The sequence below is a fragment of the Balaenoptera physalus genome (genome assembly GCF_965194825.1).
Source record: "Balaenoptera physalus genome assembly, chromosome: 3".
NCBI lineage: Eukaryota > Metazoa > Chordata > Mammalia > Artiodactyla > Balaenopteridae > Balaenoptera > Balaenoptera physalus.
The window spans coordinates 126,594,935-126,621,066 of NC_138890.1; the positions used below are offsets into that span (position 1 = coordinate 126,594,935).

The window sequence follows — 26,132 nt, forward strand, 5'->3', positions numbered from 1 at the left end:
AATAAGTGGTGCTGGGAAAACTGGACAGCTACATGTAAAAGAATGAAATTAGAATACTCCCTAACACCATACACAAAAATAAACTCAAAATGGATCAGAGACCTAAATGTTAGACTGGACACTATAAAACTCTTAGAGGAAAACATAGGAAGAACACTCTTTGATATAAATCACAGCAAGATCTTTTTTGATCCACCTCCTAGAGTAATGGAAATAAAAACAAAAATAAACAAATGGGACCTAATGAAACTTCAAAGCTTTTGTACAGCAAAGGAAACCATAAACAAGACGAAAAGACAGCCCTCAGAATGGGAGAAAATATTTGCAACCGAATCAACGGAAAAAGGATTAATCTCCAAAATATATAAACAGCTCATTCAGCTCAATGTTAAAGAAACAAACACCCCGATCCAAAAATGGGCAGAAGACCTAAATAGACATTTCTCCAAAGAAGACATACAGACGGCCACGAAGCACATGAAAAGATGCTCAACATCACTAATTATTAGAGAAATGCAAATCGAAACTACAATGAGGTATCACCTCACACCAGTTAGAATGGGCATCATCAGAAAATCTACAAACAACAAATGCTGGAGAGGGTGTGGAGAAAAGGGAACCCTCTTGCACTGTTGGTGGGAATGTAAATTGATACAGCCACTATGGAGAACAATATGGAGGTTCCTTAAGAAACTAAAAATAGAATTACCATTTGACCCAGCAATCCCACTACAGGGCATATACCCAGAGAAAACCATAATTCAAAAAGACACATGCACCCGAATGTTCACTGCAGCACTATTTACAATAGCCAGGTCATGGAAGCAACCTAAATGCCCATCAACAGACGAATGGATAAAGAAGTTGTGGTACATATATATACAATGGAATATTACTCAGCCATAAAAAGGAACGAAATTGAGTCATTTGTTGAGATGTCGATGGATCTAGAGACTGTCATATAGAGTGAAGTAAGTCAGAAAGAGAAAAACAAATATCGTATATTAACGCATGTATGTGGAACCTAGAAAAATGGTACAGATGAACCAGGTTGCAGGGCAGAAGTTGAGACACAGATGTAGAGAACAAACGTATGGACACCAAGGGGGGAAAACTGTGGTGGGGTAGGGATGGTGGTGTGCTGAATTGGGCGATTGGGATTGACATGTATAAAGTGATGTGTATAAAATTGATGATTGATTAAATAAAAAAAAAAATAGGAAAAAAATTTAAAAAAAATGTAAATGAAACATTCTCCAGGACAGGTCATATGATAGGACACAAAAGAAATCTTAACAAATGTAATAAGATTGAAATCATATAAAGCATCTTCTCTGACCACAATGATATGAAATTAGAAATCAATTACAAGAAGAAAAGTGGAAAATTTACAAATAGGTGTAGATTAAACAACATGCTCCTGAACAACCAATGGGTCAAAACGAGAAATCAGGAATTAACCTGAGACCCATAAAAATAGAATCACAACATATAAAAACTTATGGGGTGCAGCAAAAGCAGTTCTAAGGGGGTATTTTATAGTAATGAATGCCGACATTAAGAAAAAAAGATCTCAGGGGACTTCCCTGGTGGTCCAGTGGTTAAGGCTCCGTGCTTCCAATGCAGGGGGTGCAGGTTCGATCCCTGGTTGGGGAACTAGGATCCCACAAGCCATGTGGCATGGCCAAAAAAAAAAAAAAGAGACAAAGATCTCAAATAAACAACCTAATTTTACACTTTAAGGACTAGAAAAAGAACAAACTAGGCCCAAAGTTAGTAGAAGAAAGGAAATAACAAAGATTAGAGCAGAAATAAATGTAATAGGGACCAAAAAGACAATAGAAAAGATCATTGAAACTAAGGGCTGTGTTTTTATTAAAGCTACAATAGATAAACCTTTAGCTAGACTTACCAAAAATTTTTAAAAAAGGACTCAAAAAATAAAATTATAAATGAAAAAGGAGACATTACAACTGATAATATGCAAACACAAAGAAGCATAAGAGACTGTGAACAATTATATGCCAAAAATTTGGACAACCTAGGTAAAATTTAAATTCCTAGAAACATACAGCCTACCAAGACTGAATCATGAAGAAGCAGAAAATATAAACAGCTCAATTACTAGTAAGATGATTGAGTCAGTAATCAAAAACTTCCCATCAAATAAAATCCATGACCATATGGCTTCACTGATGAATTCTACCAAAAATTAAAAGAAAAACTAAGGTAATCCTCTTCAAATTCTTTCAAAATATTGAAGAGGAGGGAGCACTTCCAAACTTATTTTACAAGGACAGCATTACCCTGATATGAAAGCTAGACAAGGATACTACAGGAAAAGAAAATTATGGGTATATTCTTGATGAATATAGATGCAAAAATCCTCAACAAAATGTTAGAAAAATGAATTCAACACTAAAAGGATCAGGTAACATGATCAAGTGAGATTTATTCCAGGTATGAAAGAATGGTGCAACATCTGTAAATCAATGTGATACATCACATTAACAAAATGAAAGATAAAAATCACATGATCATCTTGATAGATGCAGAAAAAGCATTTGACAAAATTGAAGATCGCTTTGTGATAAAACTTTCAGTAAACTGGATTATAGAGAACATATGCCAACATAATAAAAAACATATATGGCAAGCTCCCAGCTAGCAACATACTTAATGGTGAAAAACTAAAAGCTTTTCCTCTAAAAACAGGAATAAGACAAAGATGCCCATTCTCACCACTTTTATTCAACATAGTTTGGGGTCCTAGGCAATTAGCCAAGAAAAAAAGCCATCCAAAGCAGAAAGGAAAAAGTAAAATTGTCTCTATTTGTGGATGTTATGATAAATAGAAAATCCTAAAGACTTCATAAAAAACCTCCTAGATCTAATCAATGAATTCAGTAAAGATGCATGATACCAAATCAATATACAAAAATCATTTGTATTTCTATACACCAACAAAGAATTATCAGAAAGAAATTAAGAAAATACTATTGACAATAGCATAAGAACACTGGAATAAATTTAACCAAGGAGGTGAAAGATCTGTACACTGAAAACTGTAAGACATTGATGAAGGAAACTGAAGAAGACACAAATGGAAAAATATTCCATATTCGTGGATTGGAAGAATTGTTAAAATGTCTATCCTACCCAAAGTCACCTACAGATCCAGTGCGATCCTTATCAAAATTTCAATGGCATCTTTCACAGAAATAGAAAAAGCAATCCTGAAATTTGTATGGAACCACAAAAGAACCCAAATAGCTAAAACGATCTTGAGAAAGAAGAACAAAGCTGGAGGCATTACACTTTCTGATTTCAGACTATAGTAGAAAGCGGTAGTATTCAAAACTATATGGTAGTGGTGTAAAAATAGACACAGAGCAGTGGAACAGAATAGAGAGCCTAGGAATAAATCCATGCATATATAGTCAATTTTTGATAAAGGGACCAAGAATATACAATGAGGAAAGGATAGCCTCTTCAATAAATGGTGCTCAGAAAAATGGATTGCCACATGCCAAAGAATGAAACAGAACCCCTATCTTTCACCATACACAAAAAAATTAACTAAAAATGGATTAAAGACTTGCATGTAAAACCTAAAACTGTAAAATTCTTGATAAAAACATAGGGTATAAGCTCCTTGACACAGGTCTTGGCAATGATTTTTTGTATTTGACACCAAAAGTAAAGGCAACAAAAGCAAAAAAAACCAAGTGGGATGACATCAAATAAAAAGCTGCTGCTCATCAAAGGAAGCCATCAAAAAAATGAAAAAGCAACCTATGAATTGGGATAAAATATTTGCAAACTATGTATCTGATATAAGGTTAATATCCTAAATAGACAAAGAACTCGTACAACTCAATAGCAAAAACTCAAATAACCCAAGTGAAAAACAGGCAAATGGCCTGAAGAGACATTTTTCCAAAGAAAACATTCAACTGGACAACAGGTACATAAAAAGGTACTTTTAACATCACTAATTATCAGGGAAATGCAAATCAAAACCACAGTGAGATAGCAACTCACAGCTTGTAGCATGATTATTATCTAAAATACAAGAGGTTAATACTGGAGAAGATGTGGAGAAAAGGGAACCATACACACTGTTGGTGGAAATGTAAACTGGTGCAGCCACTATGGAAAACCATATGGAGGTTCCTCAAAAAATTAACAATAGAACTATCATAGATCCAGTAATCCTAATTCTGGGTACATATCTAAAGGAAACAAAATCACTATCTGGAAGAGATATACACCAAGGTATGTAAACTAACGAAATGTCCATTGATGGGTAAATGGATAAAGAAAGTGTGGTATATATATATAATGGAATAATATGCAGCCTTAAAAAATAAGGAAATCCTATCCTGCCATTTTGACACAGATAAATGTGGAGAGCATTGTGCTAAGTGAAATAAGCAAGACAGAGAAAGAAATACTGCATGCTATCAGTTATACATGGAATCTAAAAACAAAAAACAAAACAAAAACCAAACAAATAAACCAGAAAAACCTCATAGAAACAGAGTAGAAAAATGGTTGTTTGGGGTTGAGGAGTGGGGGAAATAGGGAAAGGTTGGTAAAAGGGTACAGTCTTTCAGTTATAAGATGAATAAAGTCTCAGGACCTAATGTGATTATAGTTGATAACACTGTATTGTATAACTGAAATTTGCTAAGGGAGTAGAACTTAAATGTTCTCACCAAAAAAACCCAAAAAACAAACAAACAAAAACTTAAAGAAAACGTGAGGTGATGGTTGTGTTACCTCACTCACTGTGGAGGGATCCTTTCACAATGTATACATATATCAAATTACCAAACTGTATACTTTAGATTCTTAAAAAAAATTTTTTTTGGTCATTGATACTGCCAATAAAGCTGGAAAAAAAGAATAAGCAGCCTTCATTAATGTTTGAATCTGTATGTAACCTCCATGGGGTGATGTTGGGAGATATTTGGAAATATAAGGGGGGATACTGTTAGTTACAATAAATGAAGGGTGTACTTCTGGTCAGGTGTGCTAAATGTTCAGCAATGTTGGGTTAGTCTCATACAATGAAGAACTGTCCTGACCAAAAGACCAATAGGACTCCTTTTGAGAAACACAGTAGGGGTCCCTTATTTGAAACAAAATAAGGAATTAAGAAAATGACCCATGGGTAGTTAAATTCATAACTAAAGTTTGTTACCTTGTCAGATCATGGCTCAGACAGGGCCTCATTTAAGTAGCAATATCTATATCAAAAAATTATTCGTAACATTTCTAAGTCTACAAATAGAAATTATTGAAATGATTTAGTAATCTATGCTATTAGTTATATCAGCTAGTTATCAGTTTTATAAATATTTACAGTCACTTAAGTGAATGAAAAGGAATATATTTTCTAATTTTTGATTTATGTAACTAGAAATATTATGTTACTAGCTGTTAAATATTTTGGAGATCAACCTGATAGGAAATGTTGTTCAGAAAAGTCAGACTCCATTAATTTTCTTTTTTTTTGGCTGCACCGTGTGGCATGCGGGATCTTACTTTCCTGACCAGGGATTGAACCCACGCCCCCTGCATTGGAAGCGTGGAGTCTTAACCACTGGACCACCAGGGAAGTCCCAGACTCCATTAATTCAATGACAGCTCAGTTTAGGAAAAAAAAGCATTTTATCTGCTTGAGAGATTATTTTCCCTATTGAGAATTTAAAAAGGCACTATTACTTCAGATTCATCTTATCTTTTCAAAGCTCTGCTACTATTCCTGAGAAATCAGCACCCACTTCACAGGAAGTCATATTATCAAATCAGCTTGAAAAGTCTCATATTCGGCCACCAGTTGTTTGTATAAGCTCTTTTGAAAATAAACTAGTAACCTTATTCTTTTCTTGTTCTGTATGGAATCTTAGGACATACCACATAAGCAATGTAGAATAAAATAAACTGAAAGCATAATACATATTTCAGAATGAACTCAAAAGTTTCTAGTTACTTAAATTGTCTCTTTTTAAATTCTCTTGTAATATTTTTAGAAATTAACCTAATGGCCTTTCATTTTCTCAGACCAGAAAGAGTAACAAAAGAAAAAGCAGTTCCTGTGCCATATGTTATTATTTTCTCTCCTTGCTATTTTAAGAAAAAGGATATTTAAATGTAGTATTGAAGAAAAAATTAACAGACAGATTCTGTTTCCAGAAACAGAATAATACAAAATATTATTAATAATATAATTATATATAATAATATATATATTATATTATTATATTATATATTATATAATATAATATATATTATTATATTATATATTATTATATTATTATATTATATTATATATTATTATATATATATATATAATAATATTATCTGTCTGATAATGTTTCCAGGCAGATTATATTTTCAGATTCTACTATTAAAATATATAATTTATACATAATCTTGCATTATATCCAATATAATATTTCAGCCCATCAGAAATGCAGTAGATCATATACTTCAAGTGATAATATAAAACAGCAGAACCTCTACTGTATTACCAAAATAATAGAATTGTTCACAAAAGAGTAGTAACCTAAAATTTCTCAACTTTCTCAATTTTCCTAGAAAAGTTAAAATGTGTATGTAGAGTAGACCTTTGCTAATAAAAACCATTTCATTGTCAGCACAGTTATGAAGTTTTTGTTTTAAATATCTTAAGCTGTTCTGCTTAATTATAGCACAAGCCTGATACTAGTGAAGGTAAAGATTTGAAGTTTACATCTGTTCAGTTGTTTCCAAGTTTTCAGTAGCAAATTATAAATCTGGAAATGTTAAAACAGTTTCATATTAGCTTATTAATTTTAATGAACTAATACTCTAATAGCTGTTGAAATTTGTGAGTAAACATCTCATTTAATATTCATCTTTTTAAAGCCATAATAAATAAGCCCTTCTATTTCATGTTCACTGTAAAAACAAAAGATACAGCTACAGCTATGGTATAGTGAATCATGGCAGTAGCTCCAACAGTTGGCAAAAAAGTCCTGGAACTTTCAAGCATATCTTCAGATCATTAGCATACTCCTTAATATCCCCAAAGGAAAGAAGTTGGGATTGTCCCTACCCCCTTCTCTACATACTTTTTTTTTTTTGCAACTTCTTTTCCTCTCTTGAGACTACCTTGATAACCATTTCAACCCACTTTCCTTTTTTAACAGATTTTTAAAAATGTAAATTTTTTTTTTTTTTTTTTACAGATGAAAAAATAGGCAAATAGATTTGGTGCCTTGGATACAACATGGAAGTAATAAACACTTTGTTATATCCCATGGCATTTTCCCCCAGAGAGGTGTTGTTCTCAGCATATTGGCTAAACTCTAATTTGTGCCATTACTTGCAGATTTCTTAAATCTGCACTGTAGTTTCAAATTAAATTTATATTTATGATCCAAAACAAATGGGCAACTGCCATGCACTATTAAACTATCACTGAATTATGCCAGAGTTAACTTCATTTCAGTGTAAGAAAAACACTAATCCTCTCCTTTATTTATAACATTGTATTCTGTCTGATTAATTCATTCTTCATAATAGCATGGATATGATACTGCCTGGAAGTCAGAGAATAAATAGAAGGACTTTGCATGGTACCTTTCCATTTTGAGTCCACATTCTGTTTTGCTATATAGTCACAAATCCTAGCAGCTTCTAGAGTAATGTATCTCAGCCTTAGTACTTTGTCTGCATATTGGACAAAAGCTCTCCTGGGGAGCTTTAATTACTACTGATGTTTGAGACGCATCTCCAGAGATTCTGATTTAATTGGTCTGGGATATGACCACAGGATTGGGATTCATTTAAGGTCATAGTGTGAAATATCAGAAACCAATACCCAAAACTAAACAAAACAAAACCTTACCTCTTCTCCTCCCTCATGCCAAAAAATTTTTTTTTCATCTGTTCAAGTTAATTGAGGACCTTGGAAATTTCCAAGACGAGATAAAAAGTTCTGTTTCATAATAATGGTTTTATTTTGTAGTTAATTTATTTTAGGGCATCCAATTCCTGAAATTCTGGTTTAAAATTATGAATGCGGATGGTTATCTCTCTTGGAAGTTCTTTATGTCTTTATTAGTATCATCAAGCTAAATTCTTGACTGATTGATTGAAAGGAGACTGAGTACTTTACATTTTACTTTCCCTAAGGAATAAGTGATGCAAACTGTAATTTCTCTAGAAGCTAGTTATTTTAAATACTTTGTGCAAATATAATCATATTCTGCAAAAAAACAAAAAAAAAGAAAGAAAGAAAACCCAAAAATTCCTTACATAACTTCGAATCCATAACTTCAGGATTTTTTTGAGTCTAAAATAAATTTATGATTTAAAATCGTACATTTAAAATAATGGCTTATGAACAATGGAGGGCTTTGGTCCGTAATATGAGTAGTACAGGATTATTATCCAATCTTTAGCTTATATATAGAAGAGCAAATTAGGGTAAACAGGGTCATGTATGCCTCCATGCATAATTTTATCAGAAAGCACCATAATAACCCCAATATTTATACAAGAGAAAAACTAAGAAACAAGGAAGTGCTCATTAAATAAGATGAATTTAAAATTTGTTAATTTATAGATGGATTGAAGAAATGCAATCTATAGTCTCAGCAATGTCTTAATGAAAATTTCCTCAACGTTCAGATATAAATGATTTGAAACCTAGAATTTCTCTCTAAAGTCTAGGTCACTTCCACCAAGAACACTCATAACACCTGTCATGACAAATGCAAATAGAAACAAACTATAAACAATTTGCTTTGCATCTCCAACAGGAAGAAGGTTCCTACTTTCCTACCCAGCAGGAGGAAGGAAGACGTTTTCCTGACCTAGCAACAGCCCCGCCGATAAGAGGCTGTCACAACTCAGCCAATGAAAAGCCAATACACTCTGAACTCCCAGTTTCCTCCAATGGACTCTTTGTTTATAATAGCCTCTTCTAACTCCCCCTTCTCCTCTGTAAAAGGACATTTATCTCCCTTGTTTTCTGGACTTGTCTGTGGTTTGCCACAGAGTGCATGTCCTGCATTGTAATTCTTTGTTCTTTCTGAATAAACCCGTTTTGCTAGTAAAATAACTGGTTGTTCCTATTATTTTACGTCAACATTTGATTATTGGCCACATTTTCTTAACCTTTCCTTTCTTAAATTATGTCTCATAATTTTTTATTGTATGAATTATCCATGGAGATTGAAGTAGATATTATTTCCCTCCACAGAGGGTTGGCCCTTTTGTCAGGCAGACAGAGTGAGAGACTCATTGTCTCAACTCAATAATTAATAAGCTGGATTGAGGTTGAAGTTAGGTTGCAGCTTTAATTAGATTCAGTCGACCTCTGATTTTAAATGGCTTAAAAGGGCATGACTTATGTTGTGTCTGTTGCAGGCTCCTTTAATGCGACTTGATGTCCTAAACCCTATGGAGTCCACTATGGGACTGCGGATTTGTACTCTGCTTTCAGGTCCTGACCCCTCCTTGAGCACGGTCCTTTGGGTTTTTTGGTTAAGAGTTTAGCAGGTCTCTATCTCCTCTAATCTGAAAGTTCTGCTTTTCAGAGGTTGTGAAAGTAACTCCTTTGTCTTTCATCCTACATGGGTTTAAAATACAGTAAATGTCTTAAGGAGGATTCTTACTATGTGTTTGTTGTAGGCCTCTCTACACTATGGCTTGATTTCTAAACTCTGTGAGATTGTTGGAGATTTCATTTTGCTCGTTTGGGCCAACTGCTTAGCCTCTTGTACTGCCACAGCTCTCAGCAAATGTCTCATATGGCCATATGTTCAGACTCCTCTTCCTACCTGACATGTCAGTCCATATGGTTGCCAAAACCTCAGCTGATTTCTCTTTCCTCTAGTAGAGTCCTCTACCTATGGCAAGACTGATCCTCAGATAATTCCCAGACTCAGAAAATACTCCCAGAGAAGCCAATAGCTGGCAATATTAGCTTTCCTGGGGGACTTGCCCCATACTGGAATTTTACTTATCTAGCCTTCCATAGATCTTTTATTTATTTAAAAGTATAATTTTTCTAATTCATCACTTTACTCCCAGATATTGCCATTGAGGGTGATGACTTGCCATCACTTATTGTACCCTCATGTATCTTATTATATCTTCTATATCCTAGAGAAATAAATCTCCACTGCTGTTATTGTAAGAAATAATAAGCTTGACCTGTGCTTATCCTTGCATTTCTCAGAGTTCTGTGGCTGTTTTCTTATTTTTGTGCTCAAAATCAGGTCCCATGCATCCCTCTAACCAGGTTTCCTCATCTGTCAATTTCAACTTTGTTGCTGATGATCAAATGAGATTGCTACTCTTCCAGTGCCGAACTAAGAGATAATAGCTCTGCATCTCATATATGTAACAGGTCCACAGCATAGTGGAGATCTGCTATAATTTTTCACAACATGTTCTGATTGTTTGGGATAAAAGGTGTAGTAAACACAAAGAATAACATGCAGCCATTGCACAAACCCAGAAGCATCCTCAGAGTACCCTTATACGCCTTGCCCACCTCTGCATGCTAGGGTGCATATCCACTATCACCCACAAGGGTACACCACTCATCATGATTATAGAATAGGATAAAGTGACCAGAGGGTCTCTCAGAGACGCAGGAAGTTTTCCATTACCTCTCTTAAGTCCCATCTCCTCAACCTTCATTTTTTATTCCAAGATTGACCACAATTTTCCAGGATAATTCACAGTGAATACACATATTGCCTACTGCCCTAACAATGTCATACAGTGGTCAGACCTTAGAACACTTGAACATTTCTGAAGTCTTTAGACACCGACAGTCCAGTTTGAATTTGGCTGTGTTCCTTCACTTCCTTTCTAGTCTCTCTTAATCAAAGGTTCAAAAAATTCAGTGTCAAGTACCAAAGTCACCTTATTATATGTTTAAACGTTTTAACTCTGTGTCATCTATTCTGCAGGGTACATAGGGAAATCATTAGCAATGGGAAAGCACAGTATTAAAACTGTGAGCTCAGGGTCAAGGTCAGATGCAGCCACCCTCTCCCACCATAAGAATTTGCTTTTAGTGCTAATTTCAGTGGTCCTGTGGTTAGTGAGTGGGCATGTACAGGCATATGTATGCATTTATGTTATGTATGCAAGTATTTGTAAATGAAGGTAGCATTTCCTACCAACATCGTACTTCATATGGGATCAATAAAGCAATTTCTATATATGTGAAACCATGAAGGGGATAGAATTTATGTGTGTAAGAGAGTGTGTCTGTGTGTGTGTGGGGGGGTGGATAAAACTTCTGGTAATTTAAAAAATAACAGTTATAAAGTGGTGATATTTGAACAAAGTGTACAATTTGTATTATAATTTGGTTCAATCATAAACTTAATATAGAAGAAAAGGGTGTTTTAATTTTGAGTTCATTGCCCAACTGAATTATTCAGCCTTAGACAGAGACTATGAATTCCATGACCCAACACCAGAATAACACTGGGTCATGTGAAAAGGAATGGAAATATTCTAGATAAATGTAAGCTAGCACTTATATCTCTCATCAGGATTAACTGCACTGATGACTCTGTCAATCTTAGTTCCTTCCTCTGAAATATGTACCATTTCCAGGCATTGCATCCTCAATTTATTTTATCAGTATCCAATTGACACGGTTTCCAGTCCCATTAGTATCCCTGACACAGGCAACCAGGACCTAGAAACCAGCTTCCATGAGGAACAGTTGAAGGAATGTGGATATTTTCTGTGTGGAATAAAGACTTCCAGAGAACATCATATATGTCTTTGTATATTTGAAGAACAGTCTTATGGAGGAAGATTAAAACAGACTTGAACCAATAAAAGGGAACTGTGAAAAGGCAGATTTCATTTACACAGAAATTTATCTGAAAGAGTTGTTAAAATGGACAAACTTACTTTTTCAGATAGTAAGCTCCCTGTCATTGTATGTGATAAGCAGAATCTAGACGTCCATCTCTGAGCATGACTGTTGAGGCTGTTCTTGTATTGGTTGGAGAAGTTACATTATGTATCTTCTCTAACTCTTTAGACTCTATGATTTTATATTTTAGTGGGATTGCATGTAACTACCTGTTTTTAAAGTAGTTTCTGATATTGTAAGACTTATTACTGGTTTGGCTTCGAAATTTTTAACTCATTAGTAAACCCTATAGGAAAAACAGGGCCTGATTCTCCCATTAGAAAATAAATAGAAAGAAAAAGACAGAATTCTTAGGCCCTTTCAAAAAATTATCTTGTGAATAAAATCGTTGTCGTTGTAGAAGAAATGTAAAGGTTAATGAACTTTCTACTAAAAGTCAGCACCACATCTACAACATATTTTAAAATCCCTCTGATTTTACCTCCAATTTTCTGAGAAGGCAGATTTCTGGGTTATATTAAACTCCTGCTGTTTGATCATGTACTGTTTTGCTCTCTATTAGAGATAAGCATTTTTTCCCATGTGAATATTCCTTCATTTATACTGAGCATGTTTAAACTTGCAGAATCAATCTAACACCTTCAGATGAACTAATGAGCAAATAAAACAATTCCCCAGGCTTTTACAAGAAATGAATGGATTTGTCATAAACATATCTCAGACACCTTCACTTCAGCTGCATGTTCTTGTTATTGCCAGAAAAAATTAACACATTGGATTTTAAATCATGACTTTTATTTCCTTTGACTTGAGTATATTTAGAAAATAAAAATTCAACACTGTGCACAACTTTTTTTTTTTTTGGCAAAAAGATCTTAGTAAAACCTCTTAGCTGGTTAACTTTATAAGTGTGTATATATACATATATGTACACACACACAGACACACATATGTAAAACTGGTTTCTTAGGAAACCAATGGCATGGCTGAAAATCATGTCAATTAGATACTGATAAACTGAGGATGCAATGCCTGGAAACAGTAGGTACTTCAGAGGAAGGAACTAAGATTGACAGAGTCAGCAGTGTAATTGGTATCTGATAAGAGATGTAAAGTGCTAGCTCACATTTATCTAGAATATTTCCATTCCTTTTCACATAACCCATTTTATATATAAACACATAAAATATGTATTTGTAAGAAAAAAATTAAAACATGTCTGCTTACTCATCAATATCTCTAAGACACTACTTGACAGTGTGAAAGGGATGGGTCTGTACTAGGTAAGTGTGAGTGAGCTTTATGGCTGAATGAATTCAAAAAGAGTTGATATGAACTTCACTAATTAGGAAATCTAAAACTATGTTAAAATGTTTTGTTTTTGTGGAAAGAACACTAATTGTACGGAGCCAAAGGCGTCTATGGCAATGTCTATTCTTTCCAGTTATATCCCCCACCTTCCCACCTTACTTCCTTCTACCAACTTCTGAAAATTAAGCTGAAAAGAAACAATTTTGAGAAAACAACATGGCATGGATGGCATGGTATGTTGAGTACTGTGGTATAATATGGATATCACAGATCCCAATTTTCAAGTATGATCCTAATTTTGTACAATTTCATTATTTTTAATCAAGATGATTCAATAAATATTGAATTAAGTGTGCTTTATTCTTATGAAAAATAATCAGAAATGAAGAATAACAAAAATACTGCTTACAATATATTACTGAGATTACTGAGAGGGAAATTTATGACCTTAAATAATAATTTTTTAAAAATTAAAAGGATAAAAATTAATGTCCTAGAAAGCCACCTTAATATGGTATTAAAAGGACAGAATAAATCCAAAAATCGCAGTAAGGATTTAATAAAGAGCAGAAATTAATGAAATTGAAAATAAAGATACAATAGAGTCAATTTCAAAAATTCATTATTTAAAAAGAATAATAAAATTTACAAATATCTAGCAAGATCAGGAAAAAAACAGGGCATGAGTAAATAATATTAATATACAAAGAGAACAGAATTATAGATACAGGAGAGATTAAATGATATAAACAACTTTTTGTCAAAAAATTTTAAAACAGAAAAAATTAATTCCTAGCAAAAAGATAAATTATATATACTGATTCAAAAAAGAAATCGAGAAAAAGACATTTTGAAAAAGGAAATATAGGGGCAATCTTACTCATAAATGTAGATGTTAAAAAAAAAAAGAACCTCAAGCAAAAGTGGTATTCCCCGCTTTTCAAAAGTTCACTTTATGCCACTTTTGCTTTTACGAAAGGCCTAAACTAGTACCTCTTTTCACTAACTGAAAGAAATCTGAAAAGGATTTTGGCTTTTAAGAAAAAAGAGGAAAATCGAAAAAAGAATTTTACGTTTGTTTTTCAGGGAGCCATCATAGAGGCAGCACACACCCCCAGCAGGCAGAGTGGCACCACCAAGCTCCTTCCCCAGGATTACAGCCAACATCTCAGCATCAGGCTGCCATAGCTTGAACTGTGTCTGTGAGCATCTGTGCTTTATCTCAGTTTATTTTGTGTATCCATTAGCAAGATGTGTCCTAAGGTAATTGTTTCTTTGCTTTACCCCTTTTGGCTTACGAAAAATTTCACGGGAATGCTCTACTTTCACATAGTGGGGGAAGCCTGAATTAGCAAACCAAGTTTACCAATGCACAAAAATGATCAAGTTTAGTTCTTCCCAAGAACACAACAGCAGTTTGACATTAGAAAATCTCCTACAATTTATTCATGTAATTCAGCGCATTAACAGATTGAAGAAGTAAATCCATTATAGTCGTTTCAAAAATGTTGAAACAAATCCCCAAATTAAAAATCCATTCAAGAAAGAGATTAAGAGAAAACTAGGAACAGATGGGAACTTTCTTAAAACCTGATAAACGGTATCTACCCAAGATGCAGAGCAACAATTCTACTCATGGCAAATATTAAAATATTCCTTTTAATATTAGAGATGCTGCTATCGGTTTTTCTATTCAAAATCAAACAGAAGTCCTCGCTCAGAAAGTATGGCAAGAAAAAAAAGAAGAAAAAAACGTATGTATTAGTTTGAAAGATATGTGTCTTTATTTACATATAAGACAGATATGATTGTCTTCATTCAAAGCCCCCCAAACCCTATAAATAATGAAACTGAAGGTAATTTAGGAAGGTTGCTGAATATGGGATCAAAATTCCACAAGGACATTTCTATACAACAACAGGGAATAATTAACAAAACCCAGCATCACTATTTAATATTCAGAAAAGGGGGCTATTATTTGAAGAAAGACATGAACCCTTTGTAACACATGATAAGAGGTAGATTCTAGATAAAGACATAAATGAGAAAGGTTTTTTAATATTAACTTCATAGTTTTACCTAAGCAGAAACCTTTGTGACCTAGGAATGGGTAAGAACTTCTTAAAACTTCAAAATACAATGACAATGCAAACTTAAGGTGGATTTAATTACGTCAAAGTTCAGAATTTTTTTCAGTGAAGGACACCATGGATAAACTTAATATACAGATAATAAAATGGGATAAGAGATTTATAGTGTCTAAAGCAGACAATGGATTAATATCTAGAATATACAAGAAATTCTGTAAAACTGATAAGGGCAGAAACCCTCTTAGAAAAATGAGAAAAGCAGTTACAGAAGAGGAATCCGAAAGACTGATGAGCATTTGTAGGGATCTTAAACTACTACAGATCAGATTAAAGCAAATTAAATCAATACCGAGCGTTCCTAATTTCCATTCTCTGTCAACGCTTGTCATTTTCCATAGTTCTAATTTCCTCCAACCCTCATGCACTGTTAATAGGTATCTATACTGGTCATTTGGGGGAACTGTTGGCATTATTTAGTCAAGTTAAGTATATTCATATTCTGTGACCCAGACATTCTGCTCCTGAGTCTATAGGCCAAACAAATTTTGACAAGGTCCACATTAGGCTATTCATTAGTATTACATGTAGTGGCAGGGAGTTGGAGGTATTCTGTGTTCCAGTCAGTGAATAGTTGGATAAAATGTGGTAGATGCACACCTTAGGAGAACATTATTTAGAACCCACAGATTATAAATACACATAGCCACCCAGATGCATCTAAAAGCCTAGTGCTAGATGAAAAAGATAAGAAACAGTGCAAGATATAATACCATTCCTGTAAATTAAAATATACGCACAGAAGACAATAAACATAATTTAAGAAAACAATAAAAAAGATACAGATTAAATAAACTCAACATAATGGAAAGTAGGATATGAGGATAAAAGGAAACAGATGAGTGTGTGGACTGGTGATGATGGTAGCCGCTAATTAAGAAGTGGGACTGGAGCAACTATATGCACTCAAGGTTCAGAGGAGGAGAAAAGAGGATGACAACATAACAAATACATGTGAATAAATCTCACCAAAAGACATATAAAACATTTGTAAAGGAAATTATCACATTTTATTATAGACATTAAAGATTTAGGAGATCTAAATAAAAGAAGAAAAAAACCAGTTAGTGGATGGGGAAAGTGATTATAAGGATGTCAATTCTCCCCACATTGACGCATGCATTGAATAGGAACTTCTTTCCTTAATCCAACATGGTTTTCATGGAACTTGACAAGATGATTCTAAAATTCAAAGAGCCAAAAAGAAAAAGAAAAAAAAAAAGGCCAAGACACTCATGCAGCAAAACAAGTTTGAAGGGAGATATCAAAACTTCTTACAAGGCTCCAGTAATTGAGACAGTATGGTATTGGCACAGGATTTGACATATAGACCAAAGGAACCAAATAAAGACCTCAGAAATAGACTCACACAAATGGAAATTTAAAATATAACAGATTAGCACTGTGAATCAGTGGGGCAAATAGTGAATTATTTTCAGTAAATGGTGGTTGGAAAAAATTAAATAGGAAAAAATCCCAAAGTGACTGGATCCCTACCCTATAACACAACACCCCCCTCCGAAACCCAGAAAATATCAACAACACAAATCATTTCCAAAATATCTGAAATATAAATATTTGAAAAATAAAATATTTTAAAAAAATATTTGAAAATATTTGAAAAATACACAGGAAAATATCTTTATGACATTGGGGATAGAGAAGAATTTCTTAAGGCAGATAATACATGCCAGAAAGATGATAAAGAAAATGAAGAACCAGAATTCAATAAAAGGTATCATAGAGTGAAAAGACAAACCACAAATGAGAGAAGATAGCTGCCATTCATATAATTAAAAAAGGAGTCAGCAGAAAGTAATTTAGAACTATCAAAAATCAACAAGAAAAATGCAATCAATAGGAAAATGGACAAAATTTGTAAAGGAATTTCACAGATGAAGAAATTCTATAACTAATACACATATAAAGTTATTTTCAATCCCCATTGGTAATTAGAGAAAGTGAAATTAAATCCCCAATGAGATATCATTTTATACCTATCAGACTGGCAAAATCTAAAGGACTGAAAACATCAAATGTGGTAAACAAAGTTGGTGATAGATCAGCAGTCATTTAGGAAAATGGTTTGGTTTAGGTAGTCAAATTAAAGATGTGTTTTTCTTATGACCCAGCTGTTTGCTACTGGCATTTATTCTAGAGGAACTCTTATGCTCCAGGAGAGATGAAAATAATATTTATAGCAGTGTTGTTTATAAACAAAAAATGGGATAACTCAGTTGTTCATCAACAGGAGAATAGATGAATTGTACCGTATTCACATAGTGGGTGATAGTATAGCAGTAAAAATAAATGAATGTGGCTACGCTCACTGAAAAGACAAATGCAAGAAACATAATGCTGAGTGAAAAAGCAAATATAGAATACATACATTGTTACCCCTGCAAAAGTTCAAAGACAAGCAAAATTAAATAACATTGATTAAGTATACATATGTATACTTACTTGTGCAAAGAAATGATAAATACAAAATTCAGGGGAGGCAGGAAGCAAACAAAGAAGAAGTACAGAAGGTGCTTCAGTAATACTGGTAATTGAGTCTGGTTTGTGATTAAAATCCTATGTGTGGCTTTTCAGGCCTGACCATAGGCAATTATGGAGGTTTTACCTGGTAGGCATCACAGAAGAAAGCTGCCCTCCCCACACCGGACTTGGTGTAAAGCCAGTGCATTACAATCTCTGAAGGAGCTGCAATCAAGGTCTCAGGCCCCTGGCCTGTGATGCTCTTTCATATATTTACATTCCTCAGCACCTGCATTCCTGGGTCCTTTATCTGAGGGCTTGGGCAGAGGGCTTCTTCTGGACCTCTGCTGAGACCTCTTTAGAGGGGTATTAGGGAGAAACCTTAAAGATACTTTTCCCCACTCTGAATTAGTACCCAGTACTTTTCCACTCCTAGTCTTCCCTTCTCCCCCGCCCCCCAAAAAAACCCCAACACACACACATATACACCCTTCAGGGCCCATAAAAGTGCCAAGGCCTTTTGTTCGGGGCCTCCTCAACAATAAGATTACCCCCACATCTGTCCTGGTCCACCTGACCCTGGACCAGTGCACTGTTCCATGGGGGAAAATAGAATACTGGGGGTGCGGGGGTTGGCATTTCCTCTGGTTTTACATTCTTGTTTACACGACTGTACCAAGTGATTAAAGGCTTAACTCTTTCAGTTTGGGCTGAGCCTTGCTTAGCATAGCTGAGCTCTTGATAGTAATATATTGCTTAGGTTAGGTTGTATAATAAAGCTACCTTGAACCTCCTGCATAAAAACTTATAAAAAGTTAAAGTTCTGTGGGACTTCTATGGGGAGGACAAATAAGATGAAATCACAAAGAAGCAAATATTTAATTTATAGCTTCAGTACCCCAGAGTACAAAAAGACAAAGGATATTGAGGGGTTATCAGAAAAGTGACTCATTCTTTTTAAAATGTGGATATAGGGTAGAAGGTAGGATACAAAGGAATCTTTTAAAGCACATAATTCATATAATAAATTTTCTCTTCTTTGGTATGAAATCCTTTAAGTAAGACTGAATTTCACATTATATTTTGGGCTAAATGTAATATATTTTAAAATGGATCTATACCAAATCTATGGACAATGGGTTTCTATAGTTACTTACCACTTTATAAAACAGTATGTACTTATAAAATGTCTTTAAACTAACTTTCTTCATTCAAACTACTGTATAAATTTATATTTGTCCTTAAACTACTTTCTTCAAACCTTGAGGATTTTGTAATTCAATTTATCTTTTGCCTCAACCATACAAGGCTCTGTTTTTACCTCCTTTTGGTTTACATCATTGCTGTACTGATCTTATTGGTCTTCTTATGTAGAAGTCCCTCTTGTTCCCTGAAGATCAGAGGTCCCCATATCTGAGCTTCTCCAACCAGACCCCCAAAAAACATCATAAGGGTAAATACTAAAACTGCACAGTAGTCCATGTTCTGACAGACCATGGTTTTATAAAATATGAAATTATATTTTATGTTTATAATGTCTGATCATTAAACATAACAAATTCTCAAAGGTGAAAAAGGTATTAGAGATTGCCTTGCCCTAATTTGATAATTCCTTATATCTATATAGTACAATTAGTTATAATTTAGAATGTGCTTTCACATCAGCTCATTTGATCCTTGTAACTATATTAATTAGGAATATATAATTATTACCATCTTACAGATCAGAAACAAACAAAAGAAGAGGTTTCTATGATATCCCTGAGGTCATACATTTAGTTAGACATGAACTCAGAAATAAGTATTCCTTGTCCATTGTACAAGCATGAGACACTTTACACTAAAGCACAGACACTTTCTACTTGTCCTAAACTTGTGGGACAACTTGTAAAATATTAAAATAAAATAGTATGAAAGTGAAACACTTCCAAACTCATTCTATGAGGCCACCATCACCCTGATACCAAAACCAGACAAAGGTACCAGAAGAAAAAGAAAATTACAGGTCAACATCACTGATGAACACAGATGTAAAAATCCTCAACAAAATACTAGCAAACTGACTCCAACAATACATTAAGAGCCAGAGCAATCCTGAGAAAGAAAAATGGAGCTGGAGGAATCAGACTCCCTGACTTCAGCCTGTACTACAAAGCTACAGTAATCAAAACAGCATGGTACTGGCAAAAATACATAAATATAAATCAATGGAACAGGATAGAATGCCCAGAAATAAACCCACCCACTTATGGTCAATTAATCTATGAGAAAGTGGGCAACAACATACAATGGAGAAAAGACAGTCTCTTCAGTAAGTGGTGCTGGGAAAACTGGACAGCTACATGTAAAAGAATGAAATTAGAACATTCTCTAACACCATATACAAAAATAAACTCAAAATGGATTAAAGACCTAAATGTAAGACCAGATACTATAAAAGTCCCAGAGGAAAGCATAGGCAGAACACTCTTTGACATAAACTACAGCAATATTTTTTGGGGACCCATCTCCCAGAGTAATGGAAATAAAAGCAAAAATAAACAAATGGGACCTAATTAAACTCAAAAGCTTTTGCACAGCAAAAAAGACCACAAACAGAACAGAAAGGCAGCCTACGGAATGGGAGAAAATATTTGCAAATGATGTGACCAACAAGGGATTAATTTCCAAAATATACACAGAGCTCAATATAAAAAAAAAAAAACAACCCAATCAAAAAATGGGCAGAAGACCTAAACAGACATTTCTACAAAGAAGACATACAGATGGCTAATATGCACATAAAAAACGTTCAACATGGCTAATTATTAGAGAAATGCAAATCAAAACTACAATGAGGTATCACCTCACATCAAAAAATCTACAAATAATAAATGCTGGAGAGGGTGTAGAGAAAAAGGAACCCTCCTACACTGTTGGTGGGAATGTAAATTGGTACAGTCACTATAGAGAACAGTATGGAGGTTCCTTAAAAAACTAAAAATAGAGTTACCATATGATCCTGTAATCCCACTCTTGGTCATATATCTGGAGCAAACTCTATAATTCAAAAAGATACATGCACCCCTATGTTCATAGCAGCGCTATTTACAATAGCCAAGACATGGGAACAACCTAAATGTCCACTGACAGATGAATGGATAAAGATGTGGTGTGTGTGTGTGTGTGTGTGTGTGTGTATATATATCTATATCTATGAATGATGGAATATTACCCAACCATAAAAAAGAATGAAATAATGGCATTTGCAGCAGCATGGATGGACCTAGAGATTATCATAGTAAGTGAAGTAAGACAGACAAAGACAAATATCATATGATATCACTTATATGTGGAATCTTAAAAAAAAGATACAAATGAACTTATTTACAAGACAGAAATAGACCCATGACATAGAAAACAAACTTATGGTTACCAAAGGGGAAAGGGCCAGGGAACGGATAAATTAAGAGTTTGGGATTAACATACACATACTACTATATATAAAATAGATACGAACAAGGACCTACTGTATAGCACAGGGAACTAGACTTAATATCTTGTAATAACCTATGAGGGAAAAGAATCTGAAAAAGAATATATATATATATATATATATATATATATATATATATATATAAATATGTATATACATACATATTTAAAACTGAATTACTCTGCTGTACACTTGAAACTAACATGGCATGGTAAATCAACTATACTTCAATAAAAGAGAAATAATTTATTAAAATATAACTGAGATTAGAGCCAATAAAATGAAATGAACTTAAATTATGATAAGGAGTTGTTCAAAACCTTTATAAGGAATACCAATGCTTTTGTCAAATATAGCTTTTGTCAAATCTGTTACTTTTGAGTTCATTATCTACATATTAAACATTATTGACTTCAAGGCAAAGTAAATTTAATCATGAGTTTTTCTCAGATTTTGCTCTTACAATATAGTCTCCATTTTTTTCATATGTACACCTGTAGCTTTCAGTAAGAGGATACTTAGCAAAATCCTTACTTAAAATTGACCAGTGCAGAAATATTTTTCTACTAATATATCTAAGGCAGAAAGCAAACAGCTTTAAAAAAGACCTTGGACAATGTTACCAGACTTTTTTTTCTTTTCTTCCTTTTTTTTTTTTTTTTTTTTTGCATTAGCTTCCTTACCTCCAAAAAGATGGAATGCTTTTCTGCGGCTTGGTAGGGGCCACTTTGCAGAGCTGGATTTCTGAAAGCTTTGTTTTCTTTTCAAATATTCTTTAGTAAAGAATGTTTTTGTGGCATTGTTCAGTTCTAGAGTAAAGCAAAAGAAAATAGTATTTTTAAACATTAATTTGAGTAAAATGGCAAGAACCTGAAAAATGGTTGTTGTAGTACTTCGATAATAAATTCAGATCTCTTTAAGACAGTGAAGACAAAAGTAGAGTCAACTTTTTTTTTAACCCAAGCAAACCTAACTCCTCCAAATTTGATGAAACTCTGATATGCCTACACATAGAACACACACCTACTGAGCAGCTCCTATGTCAGGTACTACACCAGATATGGAGAACACAGTGATGAATGAGACATAGCCCTGCCCTCAAGAAGACTGCAGTCTAAAAGATGGAAATAAACAGGTAGACCAAAAAAAGGGGGGAAACGTGTTATGGGTGTAGCAATAGAATAACTAGAGTGTAATCATGGCTCAGGAGTGATAATGAAAAGGAAAAATCCTTAGAACTTTTTACATTATAGTCTCTTTACTTCATTCCATATGTGATGGGTTGACCATTTAGACGCTAATGCTGCTGATATGAAGAAGTTTAAAAAATGTAGAAATAAATTCTCAACCTTTCAGAAACTTATTAATGAGTTAAAGAGAAAAGGAAAATATTCATTTGAAATAAACAAATACCAATCAAAGATCACATATGATGACATTCACTTTATTTTTAAAATTTTATGTATTTATTTATTTATTTAGGCTGTGCCGGGTCTTAGCTGCACCATGCAGGATCTTTTAGTTACAGCATGCAGGCTTTTAGTTGTGGTCAGTGGGTAAGACTCTGCGCTCCCAATGCAGGGGTTTGCTCTCTGGTGAGGGAACTAGATCCCACATACATTCACTTTAAATAAGAGTCTCTAGATACGAGCCAGGGAAAGCAAGGCATGATCCAAGTTGAACTGTTCGATGGAGTTCTTCTCAGGGAGGCCAGTGTAGAGCTGGTTACTAACTGAGAAATGAAGTAGTCTTTCCATCAATGGTGCCCTCTTACTTTCATCCCACAATTATTCCTGTACTATCTTCTCTGTTTCCATCCTTCAGGCTTTGAGCTTCTTCTCAAACCAGTTACATCAAATTATCTCTATTTTTCCTAATTACTCCCCAGAATTGATTCTTTCCTTAAGCAATTCACAGGGAAAACAGATTCTCAAAGTTTACATTTAACAGCAAAAGAAACAATGTAAAAAACAGACCACTCCAAGCAAGGGAGGTTAAGTATTAAACCCCCAACTCTGTTTAACTCCCTTCCCCATTCTACACCCAAGGGCCAGTAATTAAAGCACACAAGATAGAGAAAAAGTAATTTCATAGTCTGTGTACTCATTGTATATGTTGGAGGTTGTTATGGCTAGTGAATGTTTTATCCTTCATATGTTTAATAGTTAAATCATTTCAGATCAGATAGTCTCACAGTGTTTTCTGCAGCAGTGCACAGTTGTTTTATCAATGTCCACTCTGCCCACTGCCTGTGAACAGCCCCTTAGTATAAGATGGTCATGGCACTACTACCTGGTTAAAAGGACTCATCAGTGTCATTCATACTGATGAAGAGAATGGAAGAGATTATCAAATGACTTATAACACATTCACTTATAGTAACAATTCTTGCAGGGCTTATTCTTAAGCTGTAATTCAGGGTATTTTCTGAGACATTAAACATCCTATAAGTGGTATTGTGTTAACAATGAACTCTTGGGCAAATTGACTCACAACTTCCTAAATGCCTTTAAAAGTAAGAGCAGTGTTGTGGGTAAATGATTTCATGTGGGAGATAATATAAACCAAGGGGAAGAGTTTGCAACTCAAGAATTCTTATTCCCCTCCTTTCTCTTTCTCCTCTCCACCTCCTCCTTCTTCTGGAGAGCTTCTAGCCATGCTCTAAAATGATGCAAAACCAGAGGATGCCACTGCACTGCCCTCTCTTAAAATGAAAACTTATTTGGAAGTGTAATTGATTTCAGTAAACCAGATCAAAAAGACATTCTTGTAAGAGTCGGCCAATAAGTGCAGTTTTGAAAGCTGGTCACAAATCAAACTTCTCTTAGAGGGTAGATGAGAGAGGTAAAAGTAATAATGATAACTGTGATATTTTTGTTATCTAGCTTCGAGGAACTTATTACACAATGCACTTTTAACCTACATAACAAACCCATGTGATTAATGCACCAAAGAAAAAAAGGATTCATAAAAATATTTATAATACCTATAAAAATTATGATCAGAGAAATTACTTTACTAAAATGTGCAAAATGAGATGTACCTACAACATTTTGTTGAACTTAAATACATGGGTCCATAACATAGTTTTATGAGATGTTGGAAGATTTTATTTATTACACTGATCTGAAAGGCCTTTGGAGAAGAGAGGACCTAGAAGCCCTTGTCCCTCCATTTCTGGGGCAAACAAGAACTGGGTTCTAATGCTTCTTAACTGTGGCACCTTTCATAAGTTGTTGAACTTCTCTTTGTACTCGCTTTCTACCCTATCTCTGGCAAACATTTATTTTGCAATAGCTATGTGCCTAGCACTTTACTGGTCTAGCTAGAAATATAGAAATTCATTAAATTCCTGTCTGCTGGGCATTGTACTAGATCACTGATTCCAAAATACATGTCTGGAGCCTGGCTATGCATCAAAATTGCTGAGGGCACTTGTTAAAAAGACAAATTCTAGGACCTTGCCCAGATATTACTGAAGCAGAATTGCTGTGGATGTGACCTAGGAGTCTGTGCTTTCTACAGGCTCCTTGGGTGATTCTGATGCACAGTCAAATTTGATAACCACTGGATGAAATAACCTTAAATCCTTTTCTGTTCTAAAATTACCTGAATTTATTTAAATAGGTTAAACCTTATCTCACTCTGCTATAAACTGTACAAACCTTACCCAAGGATGTTGTTCTTTCTATAGAACAGTGTTGCTTCATTCAAGTGGCATTTGAACTTGGAACTCCAGGATTTTGCAGCAAATAAAATATTCAGTACTACCTTTCTCAGAATTATTTGGAGGAAGCACTAAGAAAAATCTGAAGGCAGACCAAGATGTAGGGCTCGGAGTAAAATGTGATAAAAACTCCCTTTATCTCCTCCTTTGCCAACCCTACCTCTTAGGGAGTAGAGGCTTCTTATTACAATACACATTATAATGTATTAGATGTAATCAATATTTCATATCATTCAATATGCTAGAAAAAGACAAAACCCGGAATATCCTGGAAAGATTCTAAAGTCTACTCAAATGGTACATTTAGTTAAATGTGGTGGCAGTACCAGTGGAGACAGCAGCATCTTTGCGTGACACTATCATAGAAATAGTAAATAAGTGTTAAGATAAAAGTTCCAGTCTTCTTGACTTGGCTGAATGCAGGAGTCAATCACCAACTACATAAAAACATAATTCACATTATTACAGGGTATATTACCATGAGTTTCACTGTATCATATCATAAAGAATAAAATAAGGGGAGGCGCAAGATGGCGGAAGAGTAAGACGCGGAGATCACCTTCCTTCCCACAGATACAGTAGAAATACATCTACACGTGGAACTGCTCCTACAGAACACCCACTGAACGCTGGCAGAAGACGTCAGACCTCCCAAAAGGCAAGAAAATCCCCACGTACTTGGGTAGGGCAAAAGAAAAAAGAAATAACAGAGACAAAAGAATAGGGACGGGACCTGCACCAGTGGGAGGGAGCTGTGAAGGAGGAAAGGTTTCCACACTAGTCTAGGAAGCCCCTTCGTGGGCAGAGACTGCGGGTGGCGGAGGGGGGAAGCTTCGGAGCCATGGAGGATCCCACAGCAACAGGGGCGCAGAGGGAAAAACAGAGAGATTCCCGCACGGAGGCTCGGCGCCGAGCAGCGCTCACCAGCCCGAGAGGCTTGTCTGCTCACCCGCCGGGGCGGGCGGGAGCTGGGAGCTGAGGCTTAGGCTTCGGTGCTAGACGGGAGGGAGTCCGGGAAAAAGTCTGCAGCTGCCGAAGAGGCAAGAGACTTTTTCTTGCCTCTTTGTTTCGCGGTGC

General features: G+C 34.7%; 1 protein-coding gene across 9 annotated transcripts in view; it reads right to left on the minus strand.

The window, feature by feature from the left end:
- Nucleotides 1–26,132, minus strand: part of RNF180 (ring finger protein 180) — a 302,738-nt gene that overhangs the window by 33,218 nt on the left and 243,388 nt on the right. For all 9 annotated transcript variants that reach the window (XR_014262246.1, XM_082457249.1, XM_082457254.1 and 6 more), the window contains one exon: nucleotides 22,012–22,137. Coding sequence is in view for 8 of the 9 variants with exons in the window: in XM_082457249.1 (XP_082313375.1) it covers nucleotides 22,012–22,137 (126 nt within the window). In the remaining variant the exon portion in view is untranslated. The remainder of the gene's footprint in view (nucleotides 1–22,011; nucleotides 22,138–26,132) is intronic.